The following is a 20,623-nucleotide window of genomic DNA, read 5'->3' on the forward strand; positions in this document are numbered from 1 at the left end:
TCCCATCACTGATACCATCTCTTAACATCTCTGGATGCTTTTGCAGTACCGACTACCATGCTTGCCTTAGTACTGATCTTGGCCTCGTCACAATGAGCTACAGATGAGCCAGGCTATCGTTTGGCTTCATTGGGCCACCACTGATTCCCTCTGACTACTCAGATGGTTCCTTGCATACTGTTTTGGAGTCCTCCAATACTTTGCCATCCCATCCTGGATGTTCTAGCAAGTCTTCTGGACTCTTGTTGTCCTTCTGGCAGCGATCAGAAGCAGAACCAATCAGGTAGCGGAGACAGATTGCTGTGGCCCAGTTCCTACTGGCTGACCATGCTTTAATGCTCTTCCTTAATGCTCACTTTTTGGAAAGTGTGGGGTGTCTTCCACCTCTCCCTGGGCTATCCTCAGATTTTGATCCCAATTGAGAGGAAGGTTACCAGCAGTGTTCCCTCTCTAAGATGGGGGGCAATCCAGCTTCACAGGTGATTAATCAGCCCCGCCCAGTCAGTCAACTCCATGCTCAAATCCCTGAGCCTCTAACTGGGTGGGGCTGATTAATCACCTGTGAAGCTGTGCTGCTCCACGGCTTAGAGGGAACACTGGTTACCAGAGTGCTCAGCAAAGCAGCTTTGAGAGCTATTTATCACTATATGACCATCCTTCTGGGTGGTACATCCTGTTGAGCCCAGCCTCAGAAGGTCCTCCCACAGAAGCCAAGCTTAAGTCTCTTGTGGCATAAAGAAGTGTTAGTAGTTCTTAATCCCCATGGTTCCAGATTCTAGTCCTGTAAACTCTAACTCCATGTACAAACACTGCTGTCCTACAGCAGCCAATGCTAGATAAGGAACTGTTGCTGAAAGAGCTAGGCTTACTACAGGAGGTGCTCTTGTTGACTTCCCTGTCTGACTTTTTGGTGATTCTGGATTCCTCCTCTGTAATTCCAGATGATTTTAAGTCTTGTCAGGTCCTGCTGAGGAGAATGGCTTTAGGTGTACCAGCTGAAGGTGTACTAGAAAACCTCTCAAATTTCTGGATGTTCTCCCAGATGCTGCCCTGGGCAGCTAGCAATCCCAATTAATTTAGCTCTTCTCAAGTCTCTGTGGCCCCCAATTCCCAATACTCTATAACAATGGCATGGTTGTGGACTGGATAGATCATGAAGAGAAAGACTGACTCCTCAGTGGTAGTTCAGAAAATAGTGCTTAATAGTGGCAAGCAGACCACCAGACCAACTTATTTAGGTCAAAGCATTTGTTTTTATCTGGTCCACTCTCCAGGGTTTACTACCAGCGAAAGCTAAAATTTAGAACATCTTTGATCCTCAAGTCTTTCTCTGAACTCCTTCAAAGTCCAATTAGCAGCAATGTCATCTATCCATCCTCTCATTCAGGGGATTTTTTTCCTCCCCAACCCATTGTCTCTAGAGACTTCTAGCTTTTTCATCTGCTAAAGATAGAACACCCTCTTGGGACATTAATATTTTATCAGATGCTTTGATGGGTTCTTCATCTGAGCCTATGGTCATGCATTCTCGGCCTAGCCTGTGTCAAAATACATCCTTTCTTATTGCCATTACACCAGAAGAGTAGGTAAGTGTCAGGCTCTGATGGCAGGACCTCCTATATACACTATTTTTCAAAGATAAAATAGCTAGGAGACCACACCCTACTATCTTCATTTCATTGGATCTAGACTTATCTGGTTTGTGTGTTTCCCCTCCCCCACAAGCCACATTCAAATAAGGATGAAGAGCGAATGCACACTCCAGATATAAGGTGAACATTGGCCCTTTATCTGGACAGGACTAAGCAGGGCTCCTCAGCTCTCTATTTTCTATGCTGATGGAATACAAGGTCAAGCAGTTTCAGTGGAGACAGTTTCCAGATTGGTTACTTCTGGGACCAATACAGCATATGGGGTAGACCAGAGCTAGAACCACTCTGGTAATTTCTAAGGGACATCCTACAGTTGCCAATTGTAGGGAGGCTACCTCATTCCTCTGTGCATGCCTTCATTTACTACATCATCAGCACTTCTTCAAGATCTGATGCAAACTTTGAGAGGCAGACTCCAAGCCCCATTGCCTAATGTTGCTGTGTGTGAGTCACCTAAAAAGTGACTAAAAGAAGAAATAATTGTTACTTACAGTGGCACCAACATCCTCTATGCCCGAGGGACATTAATGGTTAATATATTTTGTCTCAACTACCAGCCTTCCCTCCTTAAATCAAAAACAACATTGAGTCTTATGGCACTAACACAGCTACCCCTCTCAGACTTTTTCCTAAATCATGAATTTCTCTTTATCCAGATAATGATATCAGTGCTAGAAAAAAATAAATGGGGCAAGTTTTATATAATTTAGATAGGGAATAGACCCAAATTCCTGGTAGTGTTTGCCAAATGCTTTATGTTCTCTAGCGCTTTCCCTTTTCACATAGCTTAAACAATTAGAAGTTTCAGTCTCATGCTATTTCCTATTCTACTGCTGTTATGATGAAACTATTTTTTGTAGTCTGTAAGTGTTACTTAAGATCAATCAGCTAAGGAAAATTCATTAGAGGGCTAACTATAATCTAAAGATATATCTCCGGGTGTACACCTCCAATAAACAACTGGAGCTATCAGCAGGAAAAAGGGTCCGTGGAAGATTCTCACTCATCACTCCATCCATAAAAGAATGGAAATAGGAATCCAAAGGGAAAGAGATACCCCATGACTTTAGGTCACGAACACTCTTCCACAATACTCTGAAGGATCAGACTGGAGGCTTTCATTCCCATCTAAAAGTATAGCAGGGCATGCATTTCTGAAACTCCTCTATCTCTGAGCTCTGTATGCGGTCCTCCTCTCCTGAACAGCTTGCTGTATCCAACCTTGGATTATGGCTGGGGTTTTGAGGGTCTGGTTGTTTGTACTTTGTGCATCAGGTTATTTGTCATCTCAACCTGCTGTCCAATTTGTCTTAATGCATGTATACATTGGGGCTCATGTACCCTTTATGCGATTTTTGGAAAAAGTTTTTTTCCACCCCCAAAACCACGTCCAGATCCTCTTTCAAAAATGCAATTGGAAGAAAATATGCAAATTCCTGCTGAATTTGCATATCCTCTTTCAAAATAAAAACCTAGTCTAGACGTGCCCTCTGTGGGCTGATAGGGATGGAGTAGAGATAGATGTCTTAATGTATTTAAAACTGTGCTGTCCTAGAATTGAAGCCCTTACTGTGATTATAGTATCACTGGAGCAACTTCATTGTATCCCCCTCCTTTTTTTACGGTTCAGGATCTGCAGCTATTATAAATCTGTATAGCTCAATGGGAGTTGATTTTTCATTAGCAGAGAAGGGGAATACAGTGAAATTATACCAGTGATGATTTGGTCTCATATATTGTAATATAAAGAAAAGGCTTATCCTCTTTAAGTTCTTAAAGCAAATCTTAGCTCTAACAATGACAAAAATCATTACTTAGTACTATTTTGACTGAAAAAGATAAGAGGACTTTTTCCGTGCTTTTTTTTTTAAATAGTGTATTCTGAGCATAATATTGTAGTTTCTTTACAGACTAAGCTTTGAGGGGCAAAAACTAATTCTGTATGCTGCTTAGCATAAAAGATCTCTCATCTCTAAGAGCAACCATGTGGGAGGGGAAGTCATTGCATTTGTATGGACTTCTAATACAATAACACAGAGAGAGACATTTCAAGAAGCCCAGAGAGAATTTATCACAAAAAAAGGTGGTGGTGGGGGGGAGGGTCAGGATATTTGGGAGTTGATATAATGGCTGAAAGCATATTTAAAGGAACAGATGATACATGGGGATGAAAACAGACCAAGTTCAGCATGTGTTACTGGCAAGGTCTCTTTTCCCAGACATAACTCAAGAGTTGAGAGGCCATAGTGAATCCCATATGTAACATTTAGCATTCCCTTGTTACTCTGCCTCCTACAGATTGACAAAAAGCTACTCTTTTCATGTTTGCTCACATACAGCAAATTGTTTATTACTGTTGCTCTGTCAATGAAAGTAGCCATGTGCCATTATGATACATAAAACAACAATTGTGAAATTACCGCAGTCACGCACATTAAAACCATTCTATCTTCTTGACAAGTACTTTAGAAAACTGTTATGTGCTCAAGCACAGTGCCGTTGGAACATTTTTTTCCTCTGTCCCCTTTCCCCCTGCCCAAGCTGAGGCTGGAAGCAAAGCCCTGGCATAAGAGGCAGCAGCCAGGACATGGGGGCACAGGACTGGCAGCAGAGCCCCCAGGTCCACAAAGAATAACTCTTGTTCCGAAATAGATATTTTGAAATAGCTGTAGTTTGGATGCTCGAGTGCTGCTATTTCGAAATAGCTCCTCCCCAGGGCCAGTCAAAGTAATTACTCCCTAGTGCTTCCTGGGGCTCTAAATTGAGGTAGCACATCCACATTAGGGGAGCCTAATTTTGAGGCTTCCCTGTAGTGTAGATGCACTATTAAAAAATAAGCTATTTTGGAGTATTTCTTCCAGAATAGCTTATTCCGAAATAAGTGTGAAGTATAGGTGTACTCTTTAAGGGTATGTCTATACTACAAAGTTAATTTGAACTAACAGACGTTAGTTTGAATTAACTTTGATAGGTGCTACACTAGCAAACCGCTAGTTCGAACTTAATTCAAACTAGCGGAGCGCTTAATTTGAACTAGGTAAACCTCATTCCACGAGGACTAACGCCTAGTTCGAATTAAGTAGTTCGAATTAAGGGCTGTGTAGCCACTTAATTCGAACTAGTGGGAGGCTAGCCCTCCCCAGCTTTCCCTGGTGGCCACTCTGGGCACCACCAGGGAAACTCTTCTGCCCCCCTCCCAGCCCCGGAGCCCATAAAGGGGCACGGGCTGACTACAGTGCCCGTGCCAGGTGCAAGCCTGCCAGCACCCAGCCAGCAGACCCTGCACCTGGCACGACTCAAGCCAGCCACCCGCTGCCACCCAGCCCTCTGCCTCTTCCCGGGACCAGGCTGGCAGCTCCCAGGAGCCTGCCCAGGTCCGCAAGAGGTGGGTGCCCTCCTGGTCTAGTGCAGACATCGTGGACCTCATCCACGACCTCCGCACTAGGCACAGGAAAGTGGCCGTCTAGGGCAGGATAGCTGCCAGCCTGGCCACCCAGGAGCAGGTTTGCATGAAAATCAAGGTGGTCCACTGAGACCCCCGACCCTGAGCTTAAAATGGCTGAACTGGGTCAGACCAAAAGTCCATCTAGCCTAGTAGCCTTTCTGCTGACAGTGGCCAACACTAGGTACCCTGGAGGGGATGGACCAAAGACAATGACCAAGCCATCTGTCTCGTGCCATCCATCTCCAGCCTTCCACAAACAGAGGCCAGGGACACCATTTCTACCCCCTAGCTAATAGCACTCCATGGACCCAACCTCCTTCACTTTATCTCACTTCTCTTTAAACTCTGTTCTAGTTCTAGCCTTCACAGCCTCCTGCAGCAAGGAGTTCCACAGGTTGACTATTTGCTTTGTGAAGAAGAACTTTCTGTTATTAGTTTGAAGCCTGCTACCCATTCATTTAATTTGGTGTCCTCTAGTCCTTCTATTATGGGAACTAATGAAGAACTTTTCTTTATGCACCCTCTCCACACCACTCGTGCTTTTATAGACCTCTATCCTATCCCCCCTCTGTCTCCTCTTTTCTAAGCTGAGAAGTCCCAGTCTCTTTAGCCTCTCTTCATATGGGACCTGTTCCAAACCCCTGATCACTTTAGTTGCCCTCCCCTCTCCCACCCTCTCTCTTCCCCCTCCCACCTCCTTTTCCCAGTCTCCCCGAGTTTTGTTCAATAAAGAGAGTTTCTATTTTTGAACACACGCGTCCGTTATTTTATACTTCAGGAAGGGGGGCTAGGGAGGGGTAAGTGGAAGGAGGTGAGGGAGGAATGTGGTACGAGCCCCCGATGGGGAGGACTGCGGTGGCTCTGTGGGCTCCCCAGGGTGGAAGCTCTCCTGCAGCCCCCCAAGTGACTCCCGTCCCCGGATGGCAGCCTGCGGCAAGTGCAGCCCGGTTGATGGCCAAGTGCTGTGATGTGCCGAGTGTGGGCACTCAGGGCACTCCAATCCAGGACTGCTTTGCTGTCCCTCATCGAGTTAGACAAGCGAGTGGGGAACACCTGAGAACTGTCTGTCCAGGATGGGGGTCGGGTCCCTTTAAGCACAGCCCTCGGCTAGCCTGATACAGCAGCTCCACGCACTGCTTCCGGCCATCCTTAACCCCGGTTCAGGGTCCACTCAATGTGGACATGCTAGTTCGAATTAGCAAAACACTAATTCAAACTAGTTTTTAGGTCTAGATGCACTAGTCCGAATTAGCTTAGTTCGAATTAACTAATTTGAATTAAGTTAGTTCGACTTAGTGCTGTAGTGTAGACATACCCTAAGAGTCCTATGTATTCTGTATAAGAGGAGTGCAAGTACTCATATTAACAATTCATGGTTGCAAAAGCTTTCTTACTGTCAACTTTATTGTAGTCTCTGCCTAATAAATGGAACCTGGGAGCCATCGCCCCTATTTTTCATACATAGTAACTCATTTACATCTTTTTCATCCTCTAACATTTAGCTCAAAACAAAATTAAAAAGATCTTTAACTTCACCAAACATACTTCACAGATAACATGCATAGATAAAAAGATCTATATTTGGAGGGGTCAGGGAAACTTTAGAATCATAGGGTTGAAAGAGACCTCAGAAGGTCATTCTGTTCAACTCCTCTACCCAAAGTAGGACCAAATCCCTACTAAATCATCTCCGTCTTTATCCAACCATTTTACTGATCAGAAATTGAGATCACTCAGCAGAGCTTGTTACAGTTTCTCCATCAAAATTGTTTGAGCCCCCCCCAAGTTGCTTTTCAAGTTGAGATTTTCCACAAAGTATTTCATCTATGTGTTCATTTTAACTTAAAAAAACCACAAATACCCCAAAACTGAAACACATTGGCATAAAATAATATTGATTTGGAGGTTCTGCTGCCATACCTCATGGGAATTTGGTATGTAGCTGGGGAGCCCAGCCCATACATCAGGGTTAATAAGTGGCCCACAGGCTGAATACAGTTTGCCAAGATTCACAGCTGGCAGGCTGCCAACTGCTTGAGGTATCTGAGCATCTGCAGATGTGGTCGTTTGTAGCTCCTGTTGGCTGCGGTTTACTAGCCATTGAGAGATGCGGGAAGCGGAGTGGGTTGGGCCCCTAGTTCCTGCAGCTTCCATTGGTCAGGAACAGTGAACTGCAGCCAATGGGAGCTATGGGTGGCTGTGCCTATGGAAGCTCGTATAACTAACATGCCTGGTTGCCTTCCAGGGACTAACTCTGATGAACCGCATCCAGCCTGTGGGCTGCTTATTGCCCATCCCTGGCATACATTTTCCACAATGGGAGGGATTTTCAAGATGTGTCAGTGTAGTCTGTGCATTACTTTTGAGTAGTTTTCTTTAGCTGTTAGCACCATTTCATAGCTTGTCCTAGTAGTTGGAAAAATTACCAACCAGTTCCTAACTAAAGAAATTAAAAAAAGAAGAAACAGTTCAAGACAAATTCTGAAGAAAGGAATCAATGTAGGTTCATGTCCAGTCAGTTGGAGGAAGGGAGGAAATCACACTTAATTTGTAGAAGAGTGTCCTCAAACCAATACCCAACTACAAATTGACTGCAAAGTACTAGAAGACTAAATATTACTTACATGTCTTGAATGTTTAAAAATGTATAACTCTAAAACTTTTTTGGAAGGATAAGGAGAATTATTGGATATCTTTTACTCATTCCATTTATTGTAATTTGAAAATTTAATAATCTAGGCTTCAGGTTCTTGATAATTTCTCTAAATATCACACAATTTGCTATTTTTGGAGTAGCTGAATTTAGAAAGCCTAATAAACCTTGTTCTCCTTTGGTTATATCTGAACTGGGCCAGATTCAGGGCCTTCTTGCTTCAGGGACTCCATCTATGGAACTCCCTTCCTCTTGAGTGTCCATTCTTATTAATTCTTGTTCTGAATCACCAAATGCATGCTTCCTCGTGGTCTCTCTAGGCAACTCGATTGGCAAAATCAGACAAAGCAGATCTAACAGTACAAGGCTTTGGTTATGGTATTATTATGTAAGTTTACAACAGTGATCAGAGACACCAAGAGCCTTGCTTCATGTCATATAAATTAGAGGTCAGTCTTCCTGGGATGTTGAACATAATGTAACTTTGACTTCTGACTTTGAGTCTTCCAAGTTGTCTGGAAATAAAGAATTGTAATGGAATAAAATTAGCTAATGGCTTTCACATTAACTTATTTTGTGAATCAGAAGAAGCTCATTAACAGACTTTCTCTCTCCTGAAACAGCTGGGAGCATCTGATTGGTGATGAAAAAGCTGCAGCAGCTTCTGGCTAATATACATAAAAATTAGAGTGAAGCATATGCTAAAATAACTTGTTCTTTGCTTTATTTTTTTCATGATGTAATGTTGGGTCAATAACTTGTTCCTGGACTTAATGTCTTTACTTTAAAACGAATCCCCATACATATAAAACACCAAACAAGCTGGATGTTAGCTTGTAGACGTGTAACCCATACACCTGCTAACTTTTAGATCAAACAGTAGAGGGCTCATGCACTAAGCTCTGGAGGTTCCAGGTTTGATTCAGCCTGTCAGCATTACAAGTGGGGGCTCATCTGGAATTTCAATTGGGAAGTCTCTGAAGCTTGGGAATGCTTCCTCAGCTAGGGGAACTATGAAACCCACACACCTACTGGGTACAATGTACTGCCCATGTAGTAGCACTTAAACCACCTACTGAGAGAAAGAAAGAGTATGTTCTCTACAGCCTGACCTGAGAACTGGCTTTTAGCTCAAGCGATAGAGGTTCACATGCTAAACTTCAGAGGTCCCAGGTTCAGTTCCACCTGTCAGCATTACAGAAGCAGCCATACTTACTACACCATGCATCCTTCTGCTAATACTGGCAGGACTGTCACTTTTCCTTAAGATACTGAGCAGGTGTGTAAGGGGGCATACGTGACTGCCTTAGGCAGCCTGCTCAAATCACTACTCTGAGTGTGGGGCTGAAAGTAAGCTCTATCATTCCTCTCTCCCCAAGCAAGTGAGTGTAAGTGGTGATAGAGAAGTGAGGAATGGATGGAATCACGTTTTTACTCTCTTATCCTATGCACTGACTAGCTAACTGAGTTAGTTTGATGTGGGAAATATACTTTGTTTTGTAGATTACTGTGTTCTGTAGACAAAATATACTGTGTTCTATAGCAAAGAAGTAATGGGGATAGGCCATCCCTGTGCTAGGAAAAAGGAAAAAGTCTTGAGGTCCACAGTTTTATTCTTTTCTTATATCAATTATGAGGTTTTGCTTGAGCAAAGATGTAATAAGGATATCACTATTTGGGTAGAAAAGTAAATTGGAATCTATAGTCTAGCTTCTGATGGTTCTAAAGATTTCCCAATTTATTAGAACTTGTGTATTATACAAAGTTTGATGTAATGATCTCACAAAGGAAGGAATCCTGGGAACTTTTCTGGAATTCAAGTCTATTTTAGTACTCTGAGATAAGTCATTTAATGGATCAGTTTGTACTACTATCTTAGTTCACTGGGTAGGACTGTGTGCTTATAGTATACTCAAATAATATATGAAATGCATTTAAATTAGGTATATATGAAGCTATGTTTTAAAACTTTGATGGAAAACAGTTTTTAAGGATCAAAGTTAAAGATGCAGCAAACCAGTATTTGACCTTACTCAGATGGTGATCAAACTAATGGTCAGCTGTCTTTGTCTGTTTTAGGGGTGAAATCAGATTAAGACTTGAAACATGAATCTAGACTCTGTCCATAAGTTATCTGACAAGACACAGATTTTCAGGACTCAAAGACAGTCTTATGAAGTAGCTGAAGGTAGCAAAGCAACAGGTAACATCTGTAACTCAAATTTACCATCTCAAAGGATCCATTCATACTCGTCTCATCATCCTTGTTTGCATATTAGTAACAACAATGACTGGGAGGTTTCTGAAGAGCTCCGACTTCGGGAGCTGGAAGAAGTTAAGGCTAGAGCTGCCCAAATGGAGAAGACCATGCGCTGGTGGTCAGACTGTACAGCCAACTGGCGGGAGAAATGGAGCAAAGTTAGAGCCGAAAGGAATAAAGCCCGGGAAGAAGGGAGACAACTGAGAATCAAACTGGAGACTACAATGAAGGAACTAAATGCACTGAAAAAGCTAAACCAAGACTTACTAAGTGAAAAGGAAGAGTGGAAAACTGAAGTCAGTTGGGAAAATAAACCCAATTTCTCAGAGGTACCCTGTATGAGAGAAAAGGAGTACCAGTTAGTGTGCCTGGAACAAGAGCCTGTTAAAGATGTGATCAAAACCAAGATCCTTGCAGTACAGGAAACGCATAAGGTAAATAAATACATTTATTTCTTAAAAAATCTGCATTTTTAGCAAGTCTACATAAGGTCTACTTTTCTACACTTTATGCCTGTCTCCACTCCTAAAATTTCAGGCCATAATGCTTTGTTTATATATAAACTAGAAGAACAATTTGCATTATCAACTGTATGTAAACAGTTGCCATTGGGCAATCACATTAAAAATATGAGAGGATAATTTGGACTCCCCTGTGACTTTTATATTTTTTCCCCTCAAATAGCAATGTAGATTTTCTGGTGTCCTGTCATTAATGGTTTATGAGCACAGGTAAAACTGACACTGAGTGAAATGAGTAATCTTGATCTTCCAAAATTCTCCCAAAATTCTCCCTGCCCTTCACAGTTAATTCTAGTGAATAATTTTGAGCTTCTTGCAGGAAGGAGAAAACATCCCGTCTGCAGAACAGGAATGTTTTTAAAGAGTCAGGATTGTAGCTTCTTTGTTTCTTGGTTATATAGGATCAGTAGGTAGCTATAGACTCTTAGTACTGTAAGTGGAATAGTTCTATATGACATTTGCAGCCCTACAATTGCCTCTTTTAAAATAAAGAAACTTGTTTTAGCAAATAGGACTGTACCTTCTTCCTTTTCCAGTATTCATTCCAGGCCTGGATGTGTATTATACACCCGTTATAAAAAGAATAATCAAAGTTCACTCAATTCAAAGTTTACATTGACATGAATAGACTATGAAATAGGGCCTTCAACATGTACATCTTCTGTCAGAATTTCCATTGGTTTGCTGCTCCTGTTAGGTGAACTACAGTATGTGCTGTGAGCCCTGAAAAATTGCATTGGAACTTGAGAATCAACTTGGGGGGGGGGGGGGAAATCTGACCGATTTATACTTTTCATTTTGTGTATTTCTTCTGTGTGCACGCTTAAAGAAGGGGCTTAGACATGAGGCCAAATAATTCGCTCATGAAATTCAATTTGTCTCAATTATATAATTGAGTTACTCCATTATATAATTTTGGCCTAGAGTTTATTATGAATTCTAAGATTTTTACAGCTATTGGAAAATTTAATTTGAATCTTATTCAGAAGGATTAGACAGTGATCCTTTATGGAAGATTTTTAAGAGCAGTTTAGACAAACATTGTAAATGGTACTTGGTCCTTAAATGGTACTTGATCCGTCCATGAGTGTTGTGCTGTGTTATGATTTGTATTATTAGTATTGTTATGGGTTTTTTTATTTATTATCATCCAACTTTTTATTAGGCTAACTTGACAAGTGGTTACATCATGTAATTAAGAGAATTCTCATTTACTCCAGGAAGCAATTTGCTGAATTAAATACAAAACATTATATACCTTAATTATTTTTACATAACAGATCCCTTTAAAATTATATTTGCAATACTGACTTTAAAATGGTAAAGTGATAATGCAAGGGTATACACATAAATCTTTGAATCTATGCATTTAATCTCCATTGACATCCATAAAAAGTATAGTAATTCCCTTGACTTAACTATTAAACATACATACTTTGAGCAGTGCATTGGTCTTTGTTATAAAACAACACAGCTACAGTTGTGCTATTTGTTATTTAGCTATCCCATTTAAAATGCAAAAGCATAACAATGCAAAATTCAAGTCAATGAGCATCCAAACATTGTTTTCTGTTTACAGTCCAGTGGTGAAACTCTAGCCTACAGATTTTCCATTGACCTCTTCAGGGCTGGAACATTACCCGAAGTCTTGAATCCTGAACAGACATATGTTAACCGTGTGTCAAAGTGACCACAATATGTAATGTGATGCAGATGTGCATGTACATCTGCAGGATTGGGGCCATCTACACATTGAAACTTTACAGTTTGTGTGTTGAAATTGGTTGTAATATCCATGTACCTAATTTACAATGTATTTTGTAATTTCATGCATCACATTAAAAAGTTTTTATAATGTCTAATGAATGGAGTTGTCAGGAACAGTACAGAGGTTTACTGAGAGAAACTGAATTTGCTTATAAACTAATTGGAGGAAACCCAATTTTTTTTTTGTATTTCTGAAGTTAGTTAGATTTCTCTTGGGAAAAGTTTTATTTACTTAATATGGGATTACATTTGTTCCCACAATTCTTTATGCATAATTGTTTGCCTTCCCCAAACAGAAATGCTTTTAGGCACAAACTCTGTTCCCTTCCTCTGCACTATTTCTGCCCTCCTATCCTGCCCCAGAAAAAATGAAGCTGATATCAATGGGATTTGTATTAAACTCTTCAGGGTCAGATCTGGATAGTTATGAAAATGCCTCTGGAGTTGGATCCTGGGATAGCCCAAAGTGCAGGATTCATTATGTGGTCCTGTACAAAGGTGAAACTTGATGTCCTTATATACTATTTGGAAAGAATGTTTCAGTGCCTGAGAGAAATAGATTCTTAGTTTCATGCCACCCTTGACAGACACAATCTTTTTATGGTGTAGAGTACCATCAGCCACACAAGCTGATCATTATTGACCTCATTCTATCGGCCTCTCATATTGATGTGCAAGATGTGTGATTCTTCCTTCTATGAGGCTGTACATGTTTAAAGAACATGGTAGTCCTTGTAGACTTCATTATGAGATGACTGTTCCTAACATATGTTTGTCTTTTCTGCTTAGGATATTTTGTTCTTTACTTTTTTTCCCTCAGGATGTGGAGACAACTGAAAACATTTTAGGAAAGAATGAAGGTATAAGATTCAATGTGAGGCTCATGGACTCCTTTGCTCCTGGCATTTGTCTGGAAAAACCTAAACAAAGGCTTGAGAGCCTAGTCTATCCTTTGGAGAATGAATTAATCCAAGTTTCTGCTTTGCATTTACAATTGGATGAGTCACAGAAAATCTTACAGAAGGAAAGAGAGTAAGTACAAAAAAGTCACTTAAATAAAAACAGGGTTCTAAAATGGCTATATGAAATTGCATACATTTATTGTTAAAATATCTTTAAATATTTTAAGAGGAAAAAATGTAGTATAAATATATGCCTCTAAACAGAAATTGACTTAACTTGAAAATATCTAAAGATATTTTAAGATGCTTGTTTTATGTTGTTCACACAATATATCTGCATTTTGTAAAATTTCCCAATATTTTGTGTGTGAGGTGTCATAAACTTGACACTCTATATGGCTTTCTGGAAAAGTGTGATGTTGGAATGGTCCAAGGATGCCTGCTTACTATTTGCTATTGGTATTACTGTATCTAGTCTTTGGTATGTTTAAATTACCAGAATGTATTCTACATAGCATTACACTTGCAAGCTTCAGCTAGTACAGAATCACTACCTGTATGCTCCATGATATAAGGCTTTGAACTGAAAGTTGCTACACAGGTACAAATTATTAATAGGATAACTTAAAACTAGAAAAAGAATACTGATTTTTCATTTCAAGACATTAGTCTGAATAGGAAATAAGATGTCAGATGAAATTCAGTGTTGATAAATGTCAAATAATTCACACTGGAAAACAAAATCACATCTACACATATGACATGATGAGGTCTTATGACTATGTGGACCAGACCCTGAGGCACCTGCAGGAGGCTTGTGGCCTTGCCACACTCTGCCCTAGAAGAAAAGGACAATAGAGAAGTCCTCCAACTGAGCTAGAGTGGCTGCAGGAGGAACCAGCCTGTCAGGGGCCAGGAAGGCCTATAAGAAGAACCTGCAGGACCAGATTCAGCACAGCATCTCTGGAGCTCTGAAGAAGTGAAGTTCACGGCTGGCTGGCTGGCTGACTGAGGGAGCAGCAGCACCACAGAGAGCTCTAAGTAGGGAGCTTATTGTGGACTATGGTGAGACTATGTTGGACTGAAATCAGGCCCTGAGGTGAGGGAGTGAGGAAGCTTCCTCCAAGAGAGGAATCCCTGAACAGACTAAGGGGGACACACACAGAGAGCAGCGGGATGGGCCCCTGTTAAGTTTGCACCCTGAAAAGGGTTTGTGATTCAAACACAGGTTGTGTGACTCTACCAGAGGGCAGAGTTGCTAAAGAGGCTTTTGGCTTTGGACAGAAAGAGTCCAGTCACATGCACTCAGCCAGACAAGGGCACTCGTGAGAAGTGAGTGCCACCACATTACAGGTCTAGATTAGCTATTACCACTCAACAGAAATGTTGGAGTCATTGCAGATCGTTTTGACTATCACTGCATATTAAATAGATGTTTGCAAAGGAACTTTCAGAATGTTGGGTCTCACTAGGAAAGGAATAGATAAGAAGATATAAAACATCATATTTCTGCTATGTAAATCCATGTTATGCTCAGATCTTGAGTACTATGTGCAGATGTAGTTGCAGGTAGTGTGACTTGGGGCAGGAGTGCAGAGGTTTGGATTGTGACTAGGGAAAAGAGTGCAGGAGAGGTGCAGAGGATTTGGGCTGTTACCTGAGTTAGGGATTTGCAGTGCGGAAGAGTCCATCAATGGCTATTAGCCAGGGTGCGCAGAATAGCAAAGCCATGCTCTTAAGTGTTCCTAACCTCTGTCTGCCAGAAGCTGGGAATGGGTGATAGGTAATGGATCACTTGATGAATGCCTGTTCTGCTCATTCCCCCTTAAGTATCTGGCATTAGCCAGTGTTGGAAGGCAGGATACTAGACGAACCATTGGTCTGTCCCATTATGTTCATTCTTCTGTTTAGTTCAGATAAGTAGCAAATGTCTGCTATATGTTTGGTGTTCTGCAGGAAGAGACTTGGTGATCTCCTAGCTGGTAGGAGATGGGTCTGTATCAAAGCCATAAGTGGGAATAAGGAATTACCTGATCATCCCAGTGGGTAGTCCATCTGGAAAAAGGATTGAGGGACACTGAGTGGCTCTTGCAAGAGAACTTAGTGTGCGCTGTACCCATGGAATCAGAAAACTTCAGTCCCCAGAACTATTGCTCCAATAAGAGCTTAAGTTAACTGGAAAAGGAAGAAAATTTCCTCTCCTCAACAACAGCAGAAGTGGATTAAACAATTTCAGTTCAAAGAATCAGCAACAATAGCATACAATGGAGCAATGTTTTCCATCCTTCCTTTTTTTTTCTCTTGAGGATATTGAGGGTGTGTTTTGTTTATGGATCAGTTTTGGCATGCATTCTGATCAAGACTATCACACAGCTATTTTTTAATAATAACTGAATGTTTCCCAAGGATATAGTGGCTGTGTTTCTGTGAAAATCTGTCTACTCTCTTAAACTCACCACAAAGCTCTGCAAGTGGGTGGCTTATATTGATAGTCTCAAGAAAATAACAGGTCTTTCAATGCTGTAATAAAACCAGTATGTGCTAATAGTTTAGGAATCTAATTGTTCTAAAACACTCATGTATCATCCGAAAATGGAGTCTTCCCTGTGAACGATACCAGTTTCTTAGATTCTGTGGTGTGCTGAGTGTGTCTGTATGTGATAGACATGTCAACTCCCATTGATTCCAAGACATTTAGAAGGTATTCAGAACCTAGCAGGAGGCACTAAGTACAGGTCTAGCATAAATAGAAAATTAACTCAGAATCAGGAGACTCAGTTTCTATTCTTGGTTCTGCCATTTGATCTGCAGTTTAACCTTGAGTAAGTCACTTCACTTTTCTGTGCTGGTATTTTCCCCTCCCACTCTTTATCTGCCTTCTTTATTTAGATTGCAAACTCTTCAGGGCAGGGACTGCCTCTTATGTGTTTTTGTACAGCATCTAGGCCAATGGAACTACAGACTTCAATGAGAGCCTCAGAGTTCAGGTGCTACTGTAACACAAATAATAAATAGTACATCCTATCCCCATTTGTGAGCACAGTGTAGAGGAATGCACCACTTTTCATTGATATTATCTACATAAGCCTTTCAATATGTATTTTTGATATAGCTACCCAAATAGCACATTTTAGACATCATTAGAAGTTCCTCCTTTAATTTACAGTTTCACCTTTTTGCTGTCTGCTGTGTTTAATGTCCTTTCTGTTTTGATAATTCACTTTCATTTCTCTTGCAAGGTCAGGATCACACGTCTCTTTATACATTGGAAAGGTGTGACTTCATCTCTTTTGCTGTCCTGTGCCTCACTGTCTGTTGTTTTTTATTTTTCTTCACCCTTGGTTTCTAATTAGCCTGGTATCATCATTTTAGCCTTGACTGTGCTAATGATGGCTTAATTTATTATGCTGATGTTGATGGCCTGTGAGAGTAACATTACTTTCTTGCGGAATTAACTATTATCTGAATTTTAAAAATTTTCAAAAACCAAATTGGCTACATCTAGATTGGCAAGTTTTTCCATGAAAGCAACTGCTTTCGTGGAAAAACTTGCCAGCTGTCTATACTGGCTGCTTGAATTTCCTCAAGAACACTGACGATCTCATGTAAGATTGTCAGTGTTCTTGCGGAAATGCTATGCTGCTCCCGTTCGGGCAAAAGCCCTCTTGCGCAAATGCTTTTGCACAATAGGGTCAGTGTGAAAATGGCGATCGGGGATTTCTTGCGTAAAACAGCGTCTTTTGCGGAAAAGCGTCCGTGCCAATCTAGACGCTCTTTTCGGCAAATGCTTTTAATGGAAAAACTTTTCCGTTAAAAGCATTTGCGGAAAATCATGCCAGTCTAGATGTAGCCATTGTGTTTGGTAAGGGGCATCCAAACTACTGGCAGACTACTCAACCTGGTTCCACTTCATTATTAAGAAAAGTGGTGAGACAATGTTATTTATTAGTTGTATAACCATATGGCTACGTCTACACTGGCCAGTCTTGCACAAGAACATGTGCAAATGATCTGCCATTTTTGCGCAAGCGACTTTTGTGCAAGAAGGAGCAGTCTACACTGCTCCTTCTTGCACAAGAGCCATTCTGCCTGAAAATAAACAGGGCCCCTTGCGTAAAATGGTGGCTCATTAAGTATGCAAATGAGGTGCAGCGATATTCATTGCTGTGCCTCATTTGCATATGTTCTTGTGCAAAACTGGCCAGTGTATACATAGCCATAGTGTTTAGGAGCCTTAATCATGGTCCAGGATGCCATCGGGTAAGGCAGACACACAGAATAAAAAGGTGCTTTTGCCCAAAGAACTTACTGTCTCAGGATAAGACAAGTGAACAGATGGACAGCGATAATATTGGTAAGCATGATAGGCAGTGCATTGTTAAGTTTTTGCACTGTGGAAAATGACTTTTCTTATCCCATCTGTATTTAACACTTAGTAATAGGTGTATGTGCCATCTGGCACTCACATCACTATATATCAATAAGAAAAGCACTTAGAATGTACAAGATCTGTTTAGGTTTACTTCTTGGTCAACTAAAGTAATTAAAAATCCATCTTTCAGCATGGGTTGATAACAATGTTCATAAAATGTGGCTCTAGTCAACACAGTCTTATCACATGAATGTTGCCATTTGTCAAATGCTTGGTAGATTGTCAATATTAAAAGACAAAGGCATTCCTATGGCATAGAATTGTTATTGCTAATAGACGTCTGAGGGTTTTTTCTTTTCAACTATTCCTCTTATCTGGTCTTATAGTCCTTCTTTGTCCCACGTGTGTTACAAAACACCTACAATTATAAGACAATTTTTAAAATTTTGTCCTCTAGCATCCTTCCTCTACTTACACTACGTTGACATCTTCCTCATATGGATTCACAGGAAGGAGACCCTTGAAGAATTCCACAGGGATTTCAAAATTTTCCACCCCACCATCAACCTTAGCCTGGATGAGTCCACACGAGATCCACTTTCTTGACACTATAGTACAATTAAATAATGACCACATTAACACCATCCTATACCGGAAACCTACTGACTACTTGTGGCTAGGTCTCCTTGGGTGGCCTACTGGTTAGGTCCAGTATTAACTAGGGAACCGGGCTGTAGGACTTCTAGCCGCTTATCAGAGTCTGTTCCTTCAGTTTGGGGTGTGGCTCCAAGAGTCCAATCTCCCCCTCCTCAGTGGGGTTTTCCTTCTGGTTCTCCCCCTTTGTGCCAGGGGGAGGGGCTGGAGGCTTGTGTCTTGCGGCTGACCCAGCAGATATCTCTGGCTCAGGTCCTGCGGACAGCAGAACCAGCTCTTGCATTTTCGCTGGTCAGCCCCTAACTGGGCTAGGTTCCCTCCTTTTATTCTCCCACCAGGCCTGGCATTGGCTGCAGGTAAAACAGGGCTGGGCTAATTGGGCAAAAAGATCTTGTTTAGCCCCTGCACTGCCAGGCCCTCCTCTCACTCCCTCACCAGGGCTGGATGAAGGCATAGGCATGCCAGGCAGCTGCCCAGGGCGCCAACCATTGGGGGGTGCCTGATGGCAGCTGTAAGGGACACGCAGCGTCCCGTTCAGCTGCCATCAGGCGCCGCGCACCCCGCTCCCACAGTGCCGGCCCGCCCACATCCCTGTGTCACTGGCCAGCAATGCCCTTCCCCCCACGACCGTGGGGCCCTACACGGCCCATCGCACGCACCAGCAGTGACAGCTGGGCAGCGCTTGCGCTGTGTGCCCTGGGGGTGGGTCTCAGGCTGCATGCCAGCAGCCGTAGCCGGGCCGCACATGCACCGTGCGCTCCCTGGGGGTGGGCCTGCGCTCCCTGGGGGGGGGGGGGGCGGCGCATGCACCGTGCGCCCATGCGCGGCGCTGCATGCCCGTACCCTGGGCGCCAGAATGCCTCAGGCTGGCCCTGTCCCTCACACATCCCTCTCCATAACCCCGATTGGGTCTGCCCCTCCTCCAACTGCGTTCCATCTCCCCTGGAGAAAATGTCTGCATTTGCATGGGCCTTCCCAGCCCTATGTTGGATATGGAAGGAGAAGGGTTGGAGGGAGAGGTACCACCTCAAAATTCTGGGATTTGTCCTCTTTCATTGCATGTAGTCAGCGAGGAGGGGCATGGTCTGTGATGATGGCAAAGTGCCTGCCCAGGAGGTAATACCAGAGTGAGTCCACTGCCCGTTTCACTGCTAGCACCTCCTTTTCTATTACAAAGTAGGCCTTCTCTCTGGGAAATAGCTACCTACTGATGTAGAACAGTATTTCTCAACCTTTTTTTTAATAAAGCACCCCTTTTTCCAAAAAAGAAAAATAAATATAATATATATATATATGTACCCCCACTACCTAGTTTTCAGACACACCATTTTTTTCTACCATTGCAATACATTTGTTTAAACAACTTAATAGTAGCCGGGAGGGCCATTGAATTTTTGTTTTAAGTTTTACAGCTCTTTATTATTTTTGTACTTTTTTACACCCCAAAATTTCATTTTCTCCAAATTTCAGTTGTGTTGACATATTCCCCCCCCCCCAGACTTCTCTTGAGTACCCCTAAGGGTACTCGTACCACTGGTTGAGAAACATTGATGTAGAGGATCAGGTGTTTGTCACCTCTCATGACCTAGGAGAGAACAGCTCCGAGGCCCACATCAGAGGCATTTGTCTGTAAGAAAAACTGCCTTGAGAAGTCGGGGCTGTACAGGACGGATTCTCGACAGAGCTGGGCCTTTATGGCTTGGAAAGATTCCTCACAAACTTGAGTCCACTAAATTCAGTTTGTACTCTCCTTCTTGAGGAGGTCAGTAAGAGGGGCTGTGATGGACGAGAAGCCAAGGATGAAGCAGCAATAGTACCCTGCTAACCCCGAGAACTAGTGTACCTGCCTTTTTGATGATGAAGGGGCATACCTCTAGAGGGCTTTCGACCTTTCCCACTAGGGGGCGTACAGATCCTTTCCCCAGGTGTAGCCCAGATAGGTGGTCTCCTCTCTTCCGAGGCAGCATTTTGCAAGGTTCACCGTCAGACTGGCTTCTCTGAGGGAATGCAATACAGCTGCTACATGTTGAAAGTGGGCCTGTCAATCACAGCTATAAATCACTACATCATCCAAATAAGCAGCCGTGTACTGACCATGGGGATGCGGAACATTGTCCATCCACCTGCTGGAATGTGGTAGTGCTGCCATGCAACCCAAAGGGCACTTTAGGACTGCTGATTCGGGTAAGGGGACTGGCTCCCTCTCGGGCTGGTTGGGGCCCGGGTCCACCTGGGTTTGTGCTGGGTCCTGGGAGGTACCCACCCCCGGATCCGCCACTTTCCCCACTCTGGCAAGAGTCATGGTTTCAACTCAACTGGCTCTCAAAGGCTGGGGTTGCCGTTCCATAGTAGGTTTCACAACTTCTGACAGCAGTTCCCTCAAATATCCCCAGTCTC

General features: G+C 42.4%; 1 protein-coding gene across 5 annotated transcripts in view; it reads left to right on the forward strand.

Annotated features, from left to right (window-relative positions):
- The window catches only part of CCDC102B (coiled-coil domain containing 102B), a 333,694-nt gene that overhangs the window by 31,079 nt on the left and 281,992 nt on the right, over positions 1–20,623 (forward strand). For all 5 annotated transcript variants that reach the window (XM_006121423.4, XM_075921039.1, XM_075921037.1 and 2 more), the window contains 2 exons: positions 9,830–10,444; positions 13,119–13,330. In XM_006121423.4, the coding sequence (XP_006121485.2) occupies positions 9,857–10,444; positions 13,119–13,330 (800 nt within the window). In that variant the 5' untranslated portion in view covers positions 9,830–9,856. The remainder of the gene's footprint in view (positions 1–9,829; positions 10,445–13,118; positions 13,331–20,623) is intronic.

The sequence above is a fragment of the Pelodiscus sinensis genome, chromosome 2, assembly GCF_049634645.1.
Source record: "Pelodiscus sinensis isolate JC-2024 chromosome 2, ASM4963464v1, whole genome shotgun sequence".
NCBI lineage: Eukaryota > Metazoa > Chordata > Testudines > Trionychidae > Pelodiscus > Pelodiscus sinensis.